Here is a 19762-nt window from a genome sequence, read left to right as displayed (position 1 = left end):
TTTTTGAAAGTAATTCAAGTGTATAATGTTATTTGTATTTTATGTTTTTATAGACACACACATTTACAAAATAAAGATTCTTTGTTGGATTGTTGACCTATAGATATGTGTTGAAAAGTTTCAACAAGTAACTATATGTCATAACTAACACAAACAACCATAAAATCAACGAACTCGTTTATTTCATACAAAACATATTACATAAACTATTTCATGAACACAATAAATCAAAACTCAATCCATTAACACTAATACACCTCTCATCACTACTTGACACTTTTACACAAATAAAAACAAATAAAATGTATTTGTTTATACAATATTGGTTACTGTGATTGGTTTAAAACTATTTAATTCGGCGCTGATAAAATATTTCATGGTGAAATAAATAAAAAAAAATATTGGTAATTCACATTCTATCTTATCAACAGAGTTTCATTGAAAAAAAAAATACATGCAAACCTTCTAAAACTCATTTATAAAGTTATTTGTAGCCTAAGTAATAACAGTAGTTGGATAATATTTAAAAAATGTATTTATAATAAGGACAGTTAAACAATCCTAATATGCTACGTGGGTTATGATCATAATAAACATGATTAAATATACACTATTTGTAAACAGTCTGTTTAACAAGGCAATTCCTAATGCGATAACATCAAAGGACTTATAACAAAAGGCATTTAGGCACGGAAATATAATTTTACAGAAGGGAACATAGCATATCACCATCAACCTATATATTAGTTCATTGCTAGACATATGCATCCTCCACAACGCGTTATTTCACCTGATCTTAATATTTTAAATAATGAAGCTATGGTATGAAACTGAGTATGATATATATGCTCTTCAAGTCCGCGACATAACGGTATACAAGAATACAACGCATTATAATCACTGTTAAATGCTATAAAAATATTACAATAGGCAAATTATTGCTTCACTATTGCTGTTGAGATTTGAAAATGCAATGAATTTCTCAAAGTTCTTTCATACTAATGTAAATAAGGCGCTCCGCTGAACAAATGACCTTGAGCATACGGCGAAAAGTTAATGGCGGGAATAATCAAAGAATTACTTTAATTTTAAACTACCAATATAAAGGTAACGTAGTAGAAATATGACGTTGATATTTCTTCTTTTCTCTTCTAAAAATAGCGTTAGCGCGCCGTTTTACTGGGGGCTCTGCCTTAATAAGGAATGCAGATATACAATAATGGACACCTATTATTATAATGTTAGTTTATTATGATCAGTGTTTGTACTGTGTTTACAAGTTACCTTGTATTACGGAATATATAAAAAATATGTGCACTTTTAACCACTGATTTCAATAAACAATGTCAATCTCCAATCAAAATAAGTAATTTGTAAGCGAAAAAAACAACTTTATTCTGATTGGTCAATTTTCACGATAGATTAAAAAAGCGATTGGGATCGTTTATTGAAAACGGAGGTAGGACATAAGACTGTGATCTGCGACTACTATGTTAGAAATAACCTATCAAACAGAGCGAATGGTCAAAGTGGTCTTCCACTACTTTCTCACTTTATAGACAAATCTCATAAAACATGCTTGATGATTTGGTCTTATTAGGAATGCCTAATTGAACCAGTGGCATCAATAATGCGGAAGGCAAATGACAAGTATCAAAAGGAACCAGGCCAAATATTACAGATCTAAAGCCATAGACAAGATGCATTCCTGCTATCATTAATGCTAATAGAAAATAAACAAAACTCTATCATTAGGATATGTCGTTCCCATTTTTTTTTTGTTTTATTGTAGAAACACATCTCTTCTAGAACCCTTGGAATAGCTATGAAAAACGAAACTCGGCGTTGAGATATAATTGTATGTTTAAAATGAATATATTTAGTAAAAATCTATACATGGATGAGGTCAGATAAATTTAATAAAGAAAAAAATTGTATATCTTTGTCATAAGCTATCACAACCAGTTTTTGTTTTACTTCTTTATTACCTCTGAATTGTGTTTTTTAAACACTTCCACTAGCAGCTTTGTCAATATGATTTGTATCATGTTGATACCTCTTTTACTTTTTACTCCATTACTTCTTTTTTTTTATTTTTACTTTAGCTGCCTAGATATCATGAATATGATAAAACATTCAGGGATGTTAATTATGAATTTTGTGAATAGGGTATTTGACTCATTCAATTTCCTTTATCAAATATTTACCTTGTATAAATTCCAACGCAGAAAAATTGAATAAAGTACGGTAAAATCAACAAGTTATAATGAATTTCGGTAGAAGGCGTATGTGCCAAGAAACAAGAAAAGAGACGCAACACTTGCACGTAACATTATCGGGAAATTACAATATATGCAAAAAAATGCCATGGATCAATATCCTCACTATATAAGTGTTGATATTGTATATATGAATTACTGCCTCATTTCATAACCAATTTTAATGCCATTTTCACAGAAGGGGCTTCTTTTTCAATCTATTTGCTGTTACAAAATATGGAATATTGTATAAAATTACACATAGTAAAATATCATATTACATTTATGGGGCCATCATGACATTTAAAAATACAATAACATTGTATATAAACCAGCTACATTACCTATAAATTACATGATATGGTATACATTATTAATTGGAATCATTGTTCTCTGGTTTATCTTCATTCTTGGGTTTCTTGCTGCTGCGCATTTCAAATTTATTGACATGCACTCTTTTCCCGCCAATTTTGGCATCTTTGGCTATTTTCAATGCTTTTTTTACTGATTCTGGACCATCCATTTCCACAAAGGCGGTTGCTGTTGAGACAATATTATTAAATGATAAATTCAAGCCTTGGTGCACTTACATTGTTGTAAGAAACATTCTAGGAAACAAAATAGTAACCTACAACCTTCCAATTTACAATCCGTATATTCATTATTCAGCTGTCATTAGATTTCGGTGGGAGAGGTAGGAGACGATGTATTCATAATGTTTAGCAGCCGTTGTCAATGATCAAACTGAGTCGCCTTTTTCGGTCCATCGGAAAAATAGACCAATGAGAACCTTTTTTTTGCAATGCCTTCAAATGACTAATGGTGATTGGTTTGTTCTCGGAATCGGATAGAAGACTAAGATTGGGATCGTTTATTGAAAACGGACATAGGCATTATTATTTAGGAAATAATGTACTAATAAAACTTACCGGCAGATCTCTTCCCTTTAACAACGTGTCGTATGTTACGTATCTTGCCTGCACCGGCGAACAGTGAGCAGATCAGCTGTTCCGTTAGTTCTGCGTATGTCCGCAGCACTAACGTCGTCTCGGTGGCAGGCAACGGACGTTTTACACGAATGTGGTTGCCTTCCAACAGCGCGTGATTTTTCTCCAATGCCTGCAATTTATAACAACAGTTTAAGCTTTAAGTAACACATCTGGGAAACAAGCAGTCAATCGAAAAGAATTTCAGGAGTAAAAATTTAAGTTCTATTAATTCAGGAAAACCCTTGCCATAAAAATTTTAGAACACATAAACAGACATGATAGCTGCGTAAATTGAATCACTAAATACTTCAAATTATCAACTTATATGGCTGAATATATTTATGTCATTACCTCTGTTGCACCTCCATCACTATAGAAGTTTATTGTAGTAGTGAATACTGGTGTAGTCTCTACTGTTGGGTACATTTCTGCAAGTCTGTAAGAATTTAATACCATTTATAGCTTTATTTTTTATAATCCTTTGAGTAGATTGCAATAGAAATTAGAAGTCATTACATCAGATTTTATTATACAATGTGTACTACTACAGGGAATTTCAAATATTCTGATAAAAATATATTGTGTTAGTGAAAAATCAATATATCAGTGTGTTTGAAGACAATGCTGAATCAGTGTGTAATTAGAAAATAACTATTCTTTCAATTCTTATGTTCTATAAATTCTCAACTTTCAAAGGAGCTTAATTTCTATGAAACATTTAATATGGAGTGTAATGCAATTAGATTATTAGATAATAAAAATATACCCAATATGTTTTATCAATCCACACTCGCTGAAATAGTCAGCCAATATTTTCTTGTATGTCAGCATCAATGATATGGGTAGGTTTTCAATAATGACAGATGTTGCAAGACTCTCCAGGTCAACATCTGCTTTTTTGTCCTTATTCCACTTGCGCTTCTTCCATTTTACCTTCTCTTTCTCATCTTCTGACAAAGTTTCATTAATAACTGTTGTTTTCTTTTCTTTAAGTTTCCCCTTAGTTTTAATCCGTTTGCTTTTATCAGCAACCTGCATCTCATCAAGAAGGCTGGTCAGTGTGTGTGCATTGTCCCCTATGCTGAGATTCTCTAGGTCTTCTGCTATGATATCTGGTTTAAGATCTTTTTTGCGAGTTTTAGATGCTGGCTCTTCTTCATTTTCAGTTTTCACTTGATGTTTAACCTTTTTTACTTTTTTTGGTTTAGGCTCTGTGGGTTGTTCAGTTATGATTTCTGAGTTACTAGTTGTTTCTTGTGGCTCCTTTTTGTCTTTTTTTGCCCTCTTAACCTTTTTCTTCTTATCTTGAGGTTCATTTTGTTCCATATTATTGGTGGTACTAGTTTCAGATGGCTTGTCACTTTGTAATTTTTTTTTAACTATTCTCTCTTTATGTTTCTCTACATTATGATTGATGTCGCCAACTTTATTTTCTTTACCCAATAAACGCTCCTTCTTTACATTTTTCAGTTGTTTCTTTTTGTCCTTGATAAACTTGTGTTTATTATTTTCACTATCCTTTTTCTTGGCAATGGAATCTTCAGATTTGGTCCGTTTGACAACCACTTCCTCATTATCATCAAGCATAAAACTCACCGACTTATTCCTTTTCTTAGGCTTAGTTATAATTGTTTTTGTTCCGTCCATAACGTCGTCCTCGTGTGTGACGCTGGTCTTCATTATAGACTTTACTTTACTTGTCGGAACTGCTTTAACACCTGCTATGGGTGTGGAGGTGGTCCTAGGTTCATTTCTGGGCGTGCTAGGGCCTACGCTAGAGTTTAAGTTTGAGCCGTCGATACTAACGTGCGATATGTCGACGGGTTTATTTTTCCGCTTTTTCCTATTCTTATACGGCGAATGTTCACGTTTAGAAGTTTCTTGCTTACTTTGAGAGCTCTTCTTAGCGTGATTGTCGTCGGATTTAGGCTTTTCTAAAACATTCGTCTCAGTTTCGGAAGCACTTTTGTAGAACTGTATAAAGTCGAAAGTTTTGTTAATTTTGCTATTGTCACCGTGAGCTTGAGGTAAATTAAAGGATTTTGATTTCATTATGGTTAATATATACCCATGTATGTCTCAAAATTCTAAGTTCAAGGGCTCAAAATAAATAACACATGTAACCGATAAACGACCCATACGGCCTCTTTTTGACAAATGTCAAACCCCGGACCACTGATCAGAGACAAACAAAACCGGAGACCCCTGACTATAACTGAGCGTTACTTGGAGCGTTATAACTTATAACGTATAGAGAGTTATAGCAACAGTGATTCTTATCAAAAAACTTTAGCCTTATAACGGACTAGCTTTTGCTCGCGGCTCCGCCCGCGTTATGAAGTTTTTCAGGCTAAAGTTTTCCGTTATAAAAATAGTAGTTTCCCGGGAGCCTATGTTCTTCCCAGGGTCTCAAACTGTCTCCATACCAAATTTCATCTTAATACGTTAGGTAGTTTTTGAGTTTAACACGTTAAGGCAGACAGATGCAGCGGGGGACTTTGTTATATTATTTAGAACTTTTAAGTGAAACAATCCCGTCATACATCGTTGTTGCATAACTTTAACCGTTTACGCAGCGCAGGCAACGGAAGCTCTCAAAACTCATAATTTTCCCCGTTTTTGCAACATGTTTCATTACTGCTCCGCTCCTATTGGTTATAGCATGATGATATATAGCCTATAGCACTCCAGGAACAAAGGGCTATCCAACACAAAAAGATTTTTTCAGTTCAAACCGGTAGTTCCTGAGATTAGCCATTACTGCTCCGCTCCTATTGGTCATAGCGTGATGATATATAGCTTATAGCGGTCCACAAATAAAGGGCTATCCAACACAAAACGAATTTTTCAGTTGAAACCGGTAGTTCCTGAGATTAGCCATTACTGCTCCGCTCCTATTGGTCATAGCGTGATGATATATAACTTTGAGCACTCCACAAAGGACTATTCAACACAAAAATATTTTTTCAGTTCGAATCGGTAGTTCCTGAGATTAGCCATTACTGCTCCGCTCCTATTGAATATAGCGTGATGATATATAGCCTATAGCTCTCCACGAACAAAGAGCTATCCAACGCAAAAAGAATTTTTCAGTTTGGACCGGTAGTTCCTGAGATTAACCATTACTGCCCCGCTTCTATTGGGTATAGCGTGATGATATATAGCCTATAGTACTCCACGAATAAAGGGCTATCCAACGCAAAAAGAATTTTTCAGTTTGGACCGGTAGTTCCTGAGATTAGCCATTACTGCTCCGCTCTTATTGGGTATAGCGTGATGATATATAGCGAGGCTATCCAACGCAAAAAGAATTTTTCAGTTTGGACCGGTAGTTCCTGAGATTAGCGCGTTCAAACAAACAAACAAACAAACAAACTCTTCAGCTTTATATAATAGTATAGATAAAGTGATAAACGAATATTACATAACTATCTATAAAATACATCCAAATAGAAAAAAAGAAACGCTGCATACATAATTTATTCATGAATTGTAAAAATCTCTATCCATTTCATATGTGTATCATATCTGAATTTATAATATATACTTACCCAAATCTATACTCTATACTATTATATAAAGCTGAAGAGTTTGTTTGTTAGTTTGTTTGTTTGAACGCGCTAATCTCAGGAACTACCAGTCCAAACTGAAAAATTCTTTTTGCCTTGGATAGCCCTTTGTTCGTGGAGTGCTATAGGCTATATATCATCACGCTATACCCAATAGGAGCGGAGTAGTAATGGCTAATCTCAGGAACTACCGGTCCAAACTGAAAAATTCTTTTTGCGTTGGATAGCCCTTTGTTCGTGGAGTGCTATAGGCTATATATCATCACGCTATACCCAATAGGAGCGGAGCAGTAATGGCTAAACTCAGGAACTACCAGTTTGAAATGAAAAATTCGTTTTGTGTTGGATAGCCCTTTATTTGTGGAGTACTATAGGCTGTATATCATCACGCTATGACCAATAGGAGCGGAGCAGTAATGAAACATGTTGCAAAAACGGGCCTGAAAAACTTTATAACGCGGGCCGCGGAGCCGCGGGCAAAAGCTAGTATAATATAAAATCAGTAAGTAATCTGGATGTATATACTTATAGAATCTAAATATTAAATCTGTATAAATATAGATAAATCTATACTGCCGTATTAAGCTCAAAAGCGGTATCACAAAAAAAAACAATATCTTGATTTTTATGTCGTCAGACTGCTTTAAAGAAATACTCATCCAATGAACTTACTCAAATAACGGTATCTTGTTTAGAACTTGTTAAAAAGAACCTTAAAAGAGTTTCTTTATCTCAGGTTTACATACAAAACTATAAAATTATATTTTCAAAACTTCGATTATTTCGAAATTAGGTTTCCCTGACATACCGCTTTAGCGCTTAGCACGTCAGTATATACCTACAGGCAGCCACTGGCTGCTGGCAAAAGTGTCTGAGTGAATTAACGGTTATGCAGGGATCAGTATTGTTGCCTGGTTAGTTTTTTTCAGGAGAAAAAGCGGAATATGATTCAGAATTAGAAAATCCAATCCTGCGAAACACTGTTTTCCCAGATGGACATCTCGCATGGGTACAAAAATGGCTTTACTGTTTATTGATGAATGCCAATATCGAATGGGCATAAAATTGTATTGTTCTTTCCACTTTGTAAATAATAAAACATACAAATCACTTGTAAATATCTACTAATACTTAATATTATATTTTGAAGCGAGCTATTGAATTTCTATTATCTATTTCTAGATTAAATTGGGGATATCTAGAGGAATTAGACTCGTTAATATTTCTGTGAAATTTTCCACGAGTTCAATCATTGGCCTTACTTTATATTGATGTATGATTATTTTTATAGGTCATAGGACGGTTAATGATTATCGTAAAAATATTTTCTTCTAGCAACACTGCTAACCTCACTTTTTAATGGCGGATGCGCTTGCGTGATGCCGGTTTCGTGTTATTATTGCTTTTAGTTTGGCGTCATTTCGAGTGAATTTGTGAATTCATTGATTTTAGCAGCATCCATTTATCCGGTGAGTTTATCATATCATTCAATATTTAAGTTGTTTAGGACGCGGTTAGGGACGCGTTATGCGAAGCGTAGTCATTGAGCGGGGTATGTGATTTTCCATTCACGCCTAACGCTGTATCCATGCTTCATGGCGCGTATGGCTTGTTATGATATATTTACCGTTATCTATGATGTTATACATAGTTAAATTTAGCTCGAATGTCTATATAAGTGCGCACTTTGAGTAATTGGGTGTTCTAAGGCGTTTCGCGCGTTAGTAACTACGTCCTTGAGATCTCGGAATAGGCGCCAAGTCAGTAGATAACTGTTACACAGAAAATAGATATGGCGGGAAATGTATTAGGCGTAGAAGCGTAACAGACAACCGCGCCCGATTGGTTGAGATAGTTTTTATGTGAATTTCAGCGGTTTAGACAAAATGGTGGCACAAAAGAAAGGTCGCGGTGCTAAAAACCAGGCATCAAAAGCCAAAGCCGCGGCACAGCCCGAGGAGCAGGTGCAGGAGCCCGAAACATCGGAAATGCCCGAGGCGGCCGAGAACAACGGAGAGTCTGAACAGACTGGCGAGGAGAGCGCGGGCGCGGAGACTGGTGACGCCGTCGAGCACGCCGAGGGCGAGCAGCAGGAAGGCGCCGAAGGCGAGCCCAAGCCGGAAGATAAACCAGAGGAGAAGGTCGAGTCTGGTAAATTGCTCGTAGAGAATCTTCCGTCGAGCTATCTGTTCGACTACCAGGAAAAACTGAAGGAGCTGTTCTCAAAACACGGCGAAGTCATCAACGTCAAGTAAGTGCCAGTTAATGACGCTAATTTTCTAATACAGATTGCCAATGCAATGTTAGCCAACATTCAAATATCAGTCCCTTGATTGTCCTGATTTGTAGAACTATAATTCTTGTAGAGTATGTTTTGCATTTGTCTTTGAATATGCCTAGAATATGCTTGCCATGAGTTCTGGAGGTGTGAACTGCACTCGGAATGCTGGCAACAGCGGCTAGCGGAGTCATAATTAATGAGAGACATTTTTCTTTCTTTTTAGACGTGGTCCAATCATTGTAACTGAACTGACCACAACTCCGACATTATCGGCAATAGTCGAATTCAAAAACAAAGAGTCTCTGGACAAGGTAAACAAAAGTTTATTAACATTTTATAATTTTTATATTGAAAGAAACACTTAAGTTGGTAGATTTAGTGACGAGCCCATGGGGTTCTTATGATAAGGTTCAATTTTTCTAAATTTTCAAATTGTTACCGTTACCCCTCAAGTCATATGCAGAATGACTATTTGAATGTTTGAACTGGCTGGTCTTCTACAGTTTTGTGATTTATCAGTGGCTTTGTTCTGTTTTAATGTTAAAATGTTCAAAATTTCATTTGTGATGATTGAGGTAGGAGACCAGCTCGAGATTTGTGTCCATGTTCTTTGTGATGTGTATTTGTGAGTACCTACAGTGGTGGTAAGTAACAGATCCTTGCTCCAACCATCTACAAAATTAATATTCTCCAGAAACAACTACAAATCACATGATATTTAACACTTAGTTATGTAGTGGTGGTTCAAATTACAGCATAACAATTTTCATTGTTAGGTTGTAATTTGACACATTGTATTAAGTAAAAGTTGCAGATTTTTATATTATGTTATAACATATCAAGTAAATTGTAAATATTATCAATAAATGTTCATCAATCTAATAACCAGTGAATCAAAACAGACAAAACACTGATTACAGTAATCATGATAATACTTATTGATAAGAAACTGAGAAACTTGTAAATAATTCTATAAATTTTTATTTGTATGTTAGAAACTACTAAATACGAAAATCAATAAATGGTGTAGAATTTAGATTGTACTTTTATACTAGAAAAGTAAGACTTCAAGGAAAGACATTGTAGGCAGTGCTGCAAGCAAAAAAACTAGTCTACATTTTATAAGAATTGTTATTTATCCCTTATTCAATCAGGATATTTTAGCAAACGGAAATGTGATATGTCCTCATAGCAATTGTCGATTTAAACATAAGTTGTAAATGGTATTCACATGCAACTTCAGAATTCATCAATCTATTTATGTTGTACAACTCTTTGTAGTTTTCTATGGAACTGGTTTTAGCCCCACTTGCTTTACATGGTGTAGGTAGGGTTGTCACCTGTGTTCAGCCCTTATTAATAAATAATTCCAACTGTCGCGTGTCGCACACATTTCTAACCCCACATTAAGGCACAAGTGTTATTTCGTGACTCGTGAGTATTAATTAGAAAAGACTTGGTTCTAAGATATGAAGATTAGCAACAAATACATATTTGCGCATCACATTTGTCCACGTGCGGGAATCGTATCCGCGGCGTCTCGATTCTTAACCGGTTAGAAGTACATTAAGTTACATAATAACATCACAATATGTTCAGTTCTTGTAAATATCGTCAGTGAAGGTAATCTCTGATATTTATAATGAATATACTTATTTAAAAATCAGTTTATCAAATTGTTATTTTAATCTAATGACTGAAAGGGCATTATCTTTTGTGTAGTAAATATTAACGTATATGACTATTCATTTTAAATGTGTTCATTAAAAAAAGGTAATTGGTTATTAAAAATGCATTATTAATTATACACTTGCAAATAACATAATTGCGTACACAATATAGAGGATAATATATATTTTTCTCTGTTTTTGGGTTTGCATTATGTAATACTTATGTGTTATAGTTCGAATCAGCATATTACACGAGTAAGTGAAAGCGAATAATATCAAATATCAATTGACGCGGCCTTGCAAACTACATCCTGTTATATCATTACCTTTGACCCGCGAGAAACTCGACAATCCGGCTGAGACGTGGCAAGTGGCAACCCTAAGTATTTTTTGAATGCCCAGTAATGCAGGTGTACCGCGTACTGACATAATAATATCCGCTACATACAATGGAGATCATTGAACTGTTTTTTTACTATCAAATATCTCGATATAAGTTTATGAGGTAATATAATATTTATAGCTCAATGGACATAATTTTTTTTTACATTTTACTATTTCATTATATTTACTATCTTTAAGAACTAGTTATTATAAATACTTAGAATAAATGCTAATTGTAATTTTGTTTTTTCGTATAATAGATTTAAAATTTATAATGAATTTGTGTAGTCGGTATGTAAATCACAGCGCTAGCTTCCTACAAGTGTGATGAAAGTTTCTTTTCATTGACGGTCATACATACATATGGAATATCCCGGCGAAATATTACGATTTTCAATAAAATAGTAATTTTCATTTTCAGTCATTTTCGCGGCAAATTAACAATCGCTTCGTTTGTGGTGCTTTACTATTATAATTTAGAGACAATATCGGATATTCCCAATTTACGTACAAGATTCTCTCTAAGGGTGTTTATGCACTGCACGCACTGCATAGTCTATTTTATATTAAATGCTGATACACCACTAACATATTTTTAATGCGCTTCTTGGGCAGAACAAATTTAATAAAATACAAAGTTGATGTTCGATTGTCCAAAAACACAAATATTCTCAAGCCGTGTGTGGTCCCGCCATAAGATTAACAAAACAGCGTTAGTGGTTGAACCGATTCGTCACTATCGCACCCTCGTCTGGTATAATTAAATTGCTTAATGTCATGTTTCAATAGTTTACTAAATTATATTCAGAGAAGGAAAATACTATAGTGCTACAATATTGTTAGGATACGAATACAATTGAATTTATTTGATAAAACAGGTGGAAAATATATTTAGATTTGTAGTCAGTATAATATGACTTGTAGTAGGTATTGTTTATTTATATTATTCTTAAGTGTGCACACTGATTTTTTACTGGGCAGACACTCCTATACTATGGACAGAATTATATGTTTTTGTTTATCTATAATTTTATTCTTATCCGATTATATATAGTTAGTTTCATAATTATATCATATTCGGCGGCAAGTTTGTAAGATCCGTGTGAGTAAGTAGTTCTGCGCAGTCTATTTGTGGAGCCAAGCAGCTGTACAAGCGTCGCTGTTTCCGGTTTGAATGACGTTGTAGTTAGTAATTTATTGGGTACCAGTGGGCCCAGAATACGTTGCCCTGCCAGACGGCTTACTACGTAAACCGCTTTTTTGTGTACTGTTTTTCATGTTTTTATATCTCAACAACAGCGCCACCTATCGGGTCTACAGTTATCCTATGTTATCTGGAACCAACCAAACATTTACAAAATATATAAGTTGGGTGGTTTCGAAGATGAGACTTTATTTCATTTTATTTAGGCATAGCTACAGAGTATAAATTATAATTATACATAAAAAATTAAAGGATATAGTAGTCTTAACAGTGCTAAATTCAAACTCCGATAAAAGCTACGCATATCATTACAATTCGAAACAAAAAATTAAATAACTGCTATACAATCACTCTAGTTAGACATTTTTTTATATTACTATTTAGACTTAGTGAGAAAATATCTAGGTCTTTACTGATATCATTATGTGCTCTACACATGCTTAATATAGGATCATTACACGCAACATTGTTAGAGGTAAATGGTATAAAAAACAGATTTTGTACTCTGTTACTACCACCTACTTTTAGCGAGGGATGGCTCAACAATTCACTGGTGTCCCATTTGGCATTAATTATTTTGTAAAGTATTGAGTGTGAGTTTAACTTACGTCGAATTAATAAAGAGTTCAGGTTATTAGTATACTTATGTCGCACGGGGACGAAAGTAATGCAATAATACAGTAGACAAAGTTTTGGATGGTGTTGCTAACACAAGCAAGGCGTGGTGCTCACCATCGGGCGAACGAACTGTTCGTCTCCTCCTTCGCTTGTATAAAAAATCTGTGAATAAGGTTATACAAGCGTTGAAGTCAAAACCGGTTGTAAGATTTCCCGCGCGATCTTAATAATAGCACCTTAATGATATGTCGACAATAATTCAGTATAACATATTTAATTTTGAATTCGTTTTTGTAATGTTTAAAAAAATCAAGTGACATGGCAAGTTTCGTTTAAAGTTTTACTATACTTTTAGGCAGTCGTAAAAAAGATATGGCGTAGAGACTTTCTGTATACAAACTTCTACAAACTAGAGCGTTGTTTCCAATAATTTGCGGTCGCATCATTTAATTACCAGATAAATAGTTCTTTCGTACACTTGAGCATTATAATGTCTCCTAAGTACTTGGCTGATCTCCGTTGAGATTGGTCGCCATGGCCAACATTCGGTTAAGATGGATTTTTTCTATTCTTTCTTTAACACATAATATAACTTCGGTTTTTTGCTTTTGGTAGAAGAATATATCAACAGTATGATTAGTAAATATATTTACAAAATACAAGATTAAACACAATTCATATTAGATGACAAAAGCCGAATTCGTCTTTACATTGTTACTATACATTAGGGTGCGTAGAAACAGCGTCTTACCATGATAAACTGTATGTCTTCAGAATTTGTCGGGGTGTGAAATGTGTTGTGTCCGATGTCACGTGCCAGTTGGGCAAGATGTAGCCGTAACTTAGAAGGCGGCTTCAGACACGCGCCGGGCACGCCGCGTGTTATGTAACCGTCGCACCTGTTGATGTAACTGGGGGCTTATTGAGACTAAAAACAATACTTTTGAAACAAACAAGGTTACATACTTTGAAATAAACTCGACGTTATGACATGTACTTCTTCACATAGGGCTTAAAAAAAGATTGTTATGGTTGGCAGTGGCTTACCTATGCCTATATTGCTGAACCTTGTGGCGTAGGGCTGGAATCGATGTGGTAATGGTTTCTTCATCTACCATCATTGAATGAAACATTAAGCTCAACGAATCTTAGGCATAATAGCATGTGCTTTCCACATCTGGTGTGAGCGTATTCACATACTAGGTTTAATTTAGTTTAATGTATAAATTGTCACGTATTACTTATAAATATATATTTAAAATTATCTATAACTAAATATTTGTTATGTACAAAAATGTATTTTTGTGTGATTTTTTTTACCAAACCATGCTGCTGAGCGGACTTTTTCGAGGTGATAATGGCCAATGCATAATTGTTTGGTCATTTCACAAAAGGCCAGTATGAGAAATGATTATCTATCTTTATCTTGAGTTTATAAAGACTATTTTTCTTACAATATATTTTTAACAACATTTCTTAGATTATTATGTGGCCAATAATAAAGGTATTTTAATAGTATATTAAACTTATCCTCTGAGTCCTTAGATGGACGAGTATTGCGCTTTATGACTTGATTTTCGTCAGAAAGAGTACTACCCCAGTTTATTTATGTTGGGCATTAAAATCAACGCAGAGATGGCGAAAAACTGCACGCATATTATCGGAAATAGTAAAATGTTGACTTTTTCCAAATTTTAATAAGTTAAATGTCTATGAAAAATCACGGGAGTCTACATCGATATCGAAATGTTGTCTTTAATTCTATTTTAATCCAATAAGGTCGCAATTCGGAATTTGATTTTGAATAAAAAGACCAAATATGCTGAACCAGTTTTTCGGCTGATCTGTTTCTGAAATCTAAGTCCAGTAATATCTACAGTCTTATTTTATGGCAATTACGATACATTATGCTAATATCAAATTAGGCTCATCAGTTGTGGTGTAAATTATAAACTTCAGAGTCCAGTAGGGTTGTGACATTGTTTCGAGTGGTGAATACAAGCGTGTGGTGTGCGCAGGCCCTGTCGGAGGAGGGCACGGTGGTGGACGGCAGCGCGATCTCGGTGTCGGTGGAGTCGCGCGCGGAGACGGCGGTGCTGGTGGGCGTGCCGTACGAGGCCAGCACCGAGTACGTGAAGCTGCTGTTCGCACAGTGCGGCGAGGTGTCGCACATACACGAGTTCAGCAAGACCAAGTACAAGATACGTGAGTATTGTTATAGCACAGTACCGATGTTTAAGGTTGTGTGACTGTATTCCGTTTGCAAATAAGTTGTTAATTACATGTTTTGCAGATATTTTGTTTCTTGACTCCCGTACTTTCTACAGTTTTAGTATGAATAAAATATTATTTTAAGTACCTTGGTGAATGTGTATAAAAGGATGTTCGTAATCAGTTTAGTTATTGAATACCCTCTGCATACAAACTGCAGACCCGCTATACTCAGAGGGATTTTATGTAACCAAACAATATTTCTCACATATTTTGAAATATGTGGGTTCAATAGCTAAGTAATAAAAATGCGTAACATAAAGCGATTTAAGTGTTAATCAATGAGTAGTCATAAAAATGCCATAAAACGTAAGGCTGGCGTGATTTCTTCAACGTCGCTACTAATGAGAGATAATAAGCTCGAGGTCCAGAATGTTTGTGGCTTTGCTATAAGTCATCGTGTATGGTGTTATTTGCGCACCAACTATACATTGACGTATGATGTAGATTGTAGCCCATAATATTGTGTGGTAAAAGGTCGAATTGTTTATCACGTCATGTGGTGACAAAATCGAAATTAGGACTAGTATCTCAGTTTTGCAACCTATACGCCTCCTAACACTGGCTTGGTGTTATGTTAATTGGCTATTGTTATACCGGGAAAATATGAGTGTCGAGTAAAGTGTAGCATCTTAATATAATTGTCACGTTATAAACAAGGAAGCGCGCATTCCCTTTCGCATGCGTCTCGTCTCACGGTTCGATTACTCGAGACCGCACGATTAACCGCTCAAAGCTCCCCCGCGTACTGTTACAAGGGACAGGTGTAGTCGGGCTTCTATCTAGGTCACATCGACAGTTTACCTTTATTGCTACGTGCTAGATACTGGAAACTAACGTATATGTGCGAATATTGAATCTTGATGCAAGGCTATTTGGTTTATTATGCTCTTATAGTTTATGGGTAGAAAGGTACATAGTCTGTGTATATAAAAAAATATTGAAGTAATTGTATTAACATGTCCAATATCCAAGGACAGTTAAAACAAATCGAAAATACTCAACATTCTCTGACGCCACATTAAAATACCATGACAGGATGATTCCATATTATGGAAAATATTATGTATAACACTAATGTCAGCAGTAACTTAGGCATCAGCCTTTCCATTATGTGAACCCACCAATTATTTTCTCTCAATTTTTTAAATTGATCTAGTTCATAACTGGTAATGTAGTAATACTCTTATAATGGTGCAGTACGGGTGACATTCCACGAGAAGGAGTCCGTGGAGAAAGCGCTGAAGCTGGACCGCGAGCTGCGCATCAACGGGTTCCTCGTCACCGTCAACAAGTACCGCGACGAGGACGAACAGAAGGCCCACGCCGCTAACACCAACAAGGTACGTGTTCATTTTTTATATTTATGCAAATAAACTACTTTTTTTATTTTTTCCTGACCTTTCGAAAGCCGGCTTCATGGGTACGGAGGCGACAGTGAACATGGTCAGTCCGCCATGTCGTACGTTGGAAACAAAATTAAACAAATCATTTTCAAAAATTCGTTAGGAAATTTTATTTCATGGTATATATTATTATTCACATGTGTTTAGCGAAAGATGGGTTTTTGATTGATGACGAAAGTTTAAGCAAAGAAGATTAATTGATCTTTTATCACATAAATTAGTTCAAATAAATGTTGTATTTCTACTGAATAAAATGTAAATTTTATAGAATCAAAAAGAAACATATTGTGTTAAAAACAAGCTAGAAAGCCAAGGCATATTTCTCAGATTTATTTAATTTGGAGCATTATTTATTAATAATTTAGATATGAATTTAGGAGATAAACTTTTTTAGGATGTTATTGGTCTTCAAATGCTAACCAATATCCATTCTTAGATCAGTTCCTAATGATATTTGTGATGTAATTAATTTTATTTTATATAGAACAAGCGCCAGCATCCACAACAGCAGAACCGCAACAACTCAAATGCAAATACAAATACAAACACGAGCCCGAACGCGAACCGCTCGAACAACTCGTTCCGCCCGCGCGGCGCGTCGTTCAACGCCAGAGGTAACTTCAGAGGTAATTTGTTATAATATGGCACTTTAGATGGACCTGTTATTGAGGGAGGTGTGTAGCGGCTACTCTGTATGAAATCATGAGATGGAAATAAGTTCGGCGTGTCAAGGTAGTAAAATATTTCAGCACTTCACTTTTAAATTCTTCGGCGAATAAAGTGCGTGGTAAGCTACATCGGTGAACATGGATTTTTCCTTAAAGTTCGGCAACTCATCTTTGACTATAATGCTTAATGGATCCCTGTGAAGACATGTATTTGAAGTGTTGGTGTTTTGTTGTGCGCAGGCGCGCGCGGCCGCGGCGGGTTCGGCGGTCGCGGCGGCGGCGGCGCGTTCCCGCGCGGCGGCTTCGCGCCCGTCAACTCCTACCTGCCTCCGCAGGGGTTCATGGGCCGCCCGGTAACTATACAACACTTTATATCTCTCAGTTCTAACTTTACACCCTTACTCATACTAAAGGAGTTTCGTCGCATTTAAGTGTCACTTTGTGAGAAAAAATAAATTTAATATTTGTACCAAATTACGTTATAGACTTAGCTTGGTTTTTAGGCTGGTATTTGCATCAGTAGAAAAGTAGTTTCAAAGCTAAAAATATTTTTATACCACACTATGGTCAGTATTTTTGATAGTGACAATCGATTTTGTTGACTTCTTTTAGTTAGTTCTCCATTACAAACACGACTATATTTTATAATTTTTTGAAGTCGAAGACTTGGTACTATTCTTATTCCGTATTCATGGCTAGAATATTTATGATTTTTTTCTGAACACATTATCATAAGTCTTATCACAAGAGCTGTTTAATTTTCTACCTTATTATAATGCCTTATAGTTGTAACCATATGTTCCTTATTTATCATAATGTTCAGACCTATATCTTTTATGAAATACATTTATATCATTAAATAGGGATAGTATTATTCACACAGCTACTTAAATCATGCCCACATTTGTTCGCATTATTTTTGTTTTTATGTTCTCATTTACATGTTACATTTTATGTTTGTCCGAATTAAACTGTATTTTTTTGCAAATTTTTTTTCAAAATTGCTTTTTTTTGTTTTTGCATGCTCATCACATTTTTTTCGATAAAGAAACGAGTGCATAGAAAGATGCGCAAAGAAATGCAGTGTAAAATATGTCACATGAACTTGTAACACGCGCAGTTCTCTTTGCCGTTATTGATTTTCTGTGCATTCTTTTCAGAACTACCTGTAGTAGAAGAATACATATTGCAGGTACAGTACTGATGAATACGGACACTTCGTCGTCTTATTTCGATATAATTATCACTAATAGCTATTCAATGTTTATGTCGGCCGTAAAAGTGCGCCTGCGCGGCGGTTGATGAGATATCGCAGAAATGATGCGTCTATAATCAGATTTAAATTATCGTTTCCGGCACTAAGAAGTACGCAAACGTGTTCTAGATATTAAACAGATATTTTCAATAGTGTAAACATTGCATGTTTAGGATTTTGATTCAACGATATAAAAATGTTCACGGAATGATACGACGAAGCCTTGTAGGTGCTTTGTGAATACGATAGTTTTCATTTGTGTTTAACCCTTCTTATGTATCACTTTTTAACCGTGTACCTATGGCCGAAGGTGTTGACTATTCTTTGTTTTTATATAAATTGTATCAAATTGCATATATTGGGTCACAATCATCAACTTAGCATCAATATACTTGGTATATATATATAATAAATATGTTTTTTGTGTGCAGGGTGGCTTCATGAATGACGGACAGCGGCCGAACAAACGGCTCCGACAAATGTAAATTTAACTGTAAAGACATATAAGCAATATCGTGCTCGTCCCGTGTCCGTGTGTGTGAGTGTGCTGCTCGTCGCGTCCTACAGAGACTACAGTGACATGATGGGCGCCGTTCCGAAGTCGCGCGCCGCCGTCCGCACCGGCGTCCGCACCGGCGCCCGCGCAGCCCGCGTCTTCGGAACGGCTCCCACTATCTGATTAAATCTAGCTAATTGTATTTACTAAGTACATGAGATAAATAATTGTAAGCTAATGTCTTTTGACAGATATTAAATGTAATTACTAATATGACGGCTTTTATTTTACAAGAAACCTTTATAGTATATGTATGACTATTTTGTATATGAACTTTATTTTATGGATTTTGCGATGTTGCTTTTCCACATAATATTATAATTTTCCAAGTGGTGTAGTTATTACAAAAAGTGAAACATTTATTAAGTCTAGAGCATGTATTTTCATTGGCATCTTGCGTGATAAAGTTTTTCAGGGCTTAAGTTTTCCGATATAAAAGTGATGCTATATATTTTCTAGGTAGCCTATGTTCTTCCCTTGGTCTCAAACTACTTCCAAACCAAATTTCATCTAAATCCGTTGGGTAGTTTTTGAGTTTAGTTACGTCATTGCTTGTACACCAGCATCTGAATAGTCCACGAGTGACATTTGTTGTGAAATTTGTTTACAATTTTTATGACGTTATATCGTGAC

General features: G+C 35.3%; 2 protein-coding genes across 5 annotated transcripts; one reads left to right on the top strand and one right to left on the bottom strand.

Moving 5' to 3' along the window:
* Nucleotides 1-162: 162 nt before the first annotated feature.
* Nucleotides 163-5430, bottom strand: LOC115448400 (ABC transporter F family member 4). The gene is made up of 4 exons (XM_030175818.2): nt 4014-5430; nt 3599-3683; nt 3188-3377; nt 163-2798 (listed from the first exon to the last, which is right to left on the bottom strand). The coding sequence occupies exons 1-4, from the start codon at nt 5297-5299 to the stop codon at nt 2632-2634; spliced, it is 1728 nt and encodes a 575-aa protein (XP_030031678.2). The 5' UTR covers nt 5300-5430; the 3' UTR covers nt 163-2631.
* A 2675-nt stretch (nt 5431-8105) lies between these two features.
* LOC115448387 (nucleolin 1) lies at nt 8106-19342 on the top strand. 4 transcript variants are annotated; one of them, XM_037444572.1, is made up of 9 exons: nt 8106-8285; nt 8690-9067; nt 9321-9408; nt 14992-15178; nt 16445-16587; nt 17135-17264; nt 17559-17671; nt 18479-18510; nt 19005-19342. In XM_037444572.1, the coding sequence occupies exons 2-8, from the start codon at nt 8703-8705 to the stop codon at nt 18488-18490; spliced, it is 1038 nt and encodes a 345-aa protein (XP_037300469.1). In that variant the 5' UTR covers nt 8106-8285; nt 8690-8702; the 3' UTR covers nt 18491-18510; nt 19005-19342. The 4 variants fall into 4 exon arrangements, with proteins under 4 accessions (XP_037300469.1, XP_030031666.1, XP_030031665.1 ...); XM_030175806.2 differs by having other exon boundaries at nt 17135-17276; XM_030175805.2 differs by lacking the exon at nt 18479-18510.
* The last annotated feature ends 420 nt before the right edge of the window (nt 19343-19762 follow it).

This window comes from Manduca sexta, chromosome 28, assembly GCF_014839805.1.
Source record: "Manduca sexta isolate Smith_Timp_Sample1 chromosome 28, JHU_Msex_v1.0, whole genome shotgun sequence".
NCBI lineage: Eukaryota > Metazoa > Arthropoda > Insecta > Lepidoptera > Sphingidae > Manduca > Manduca sexta.
This window is presented reverse-complemented; position numbering and strand designations above follow the sequence as displayed.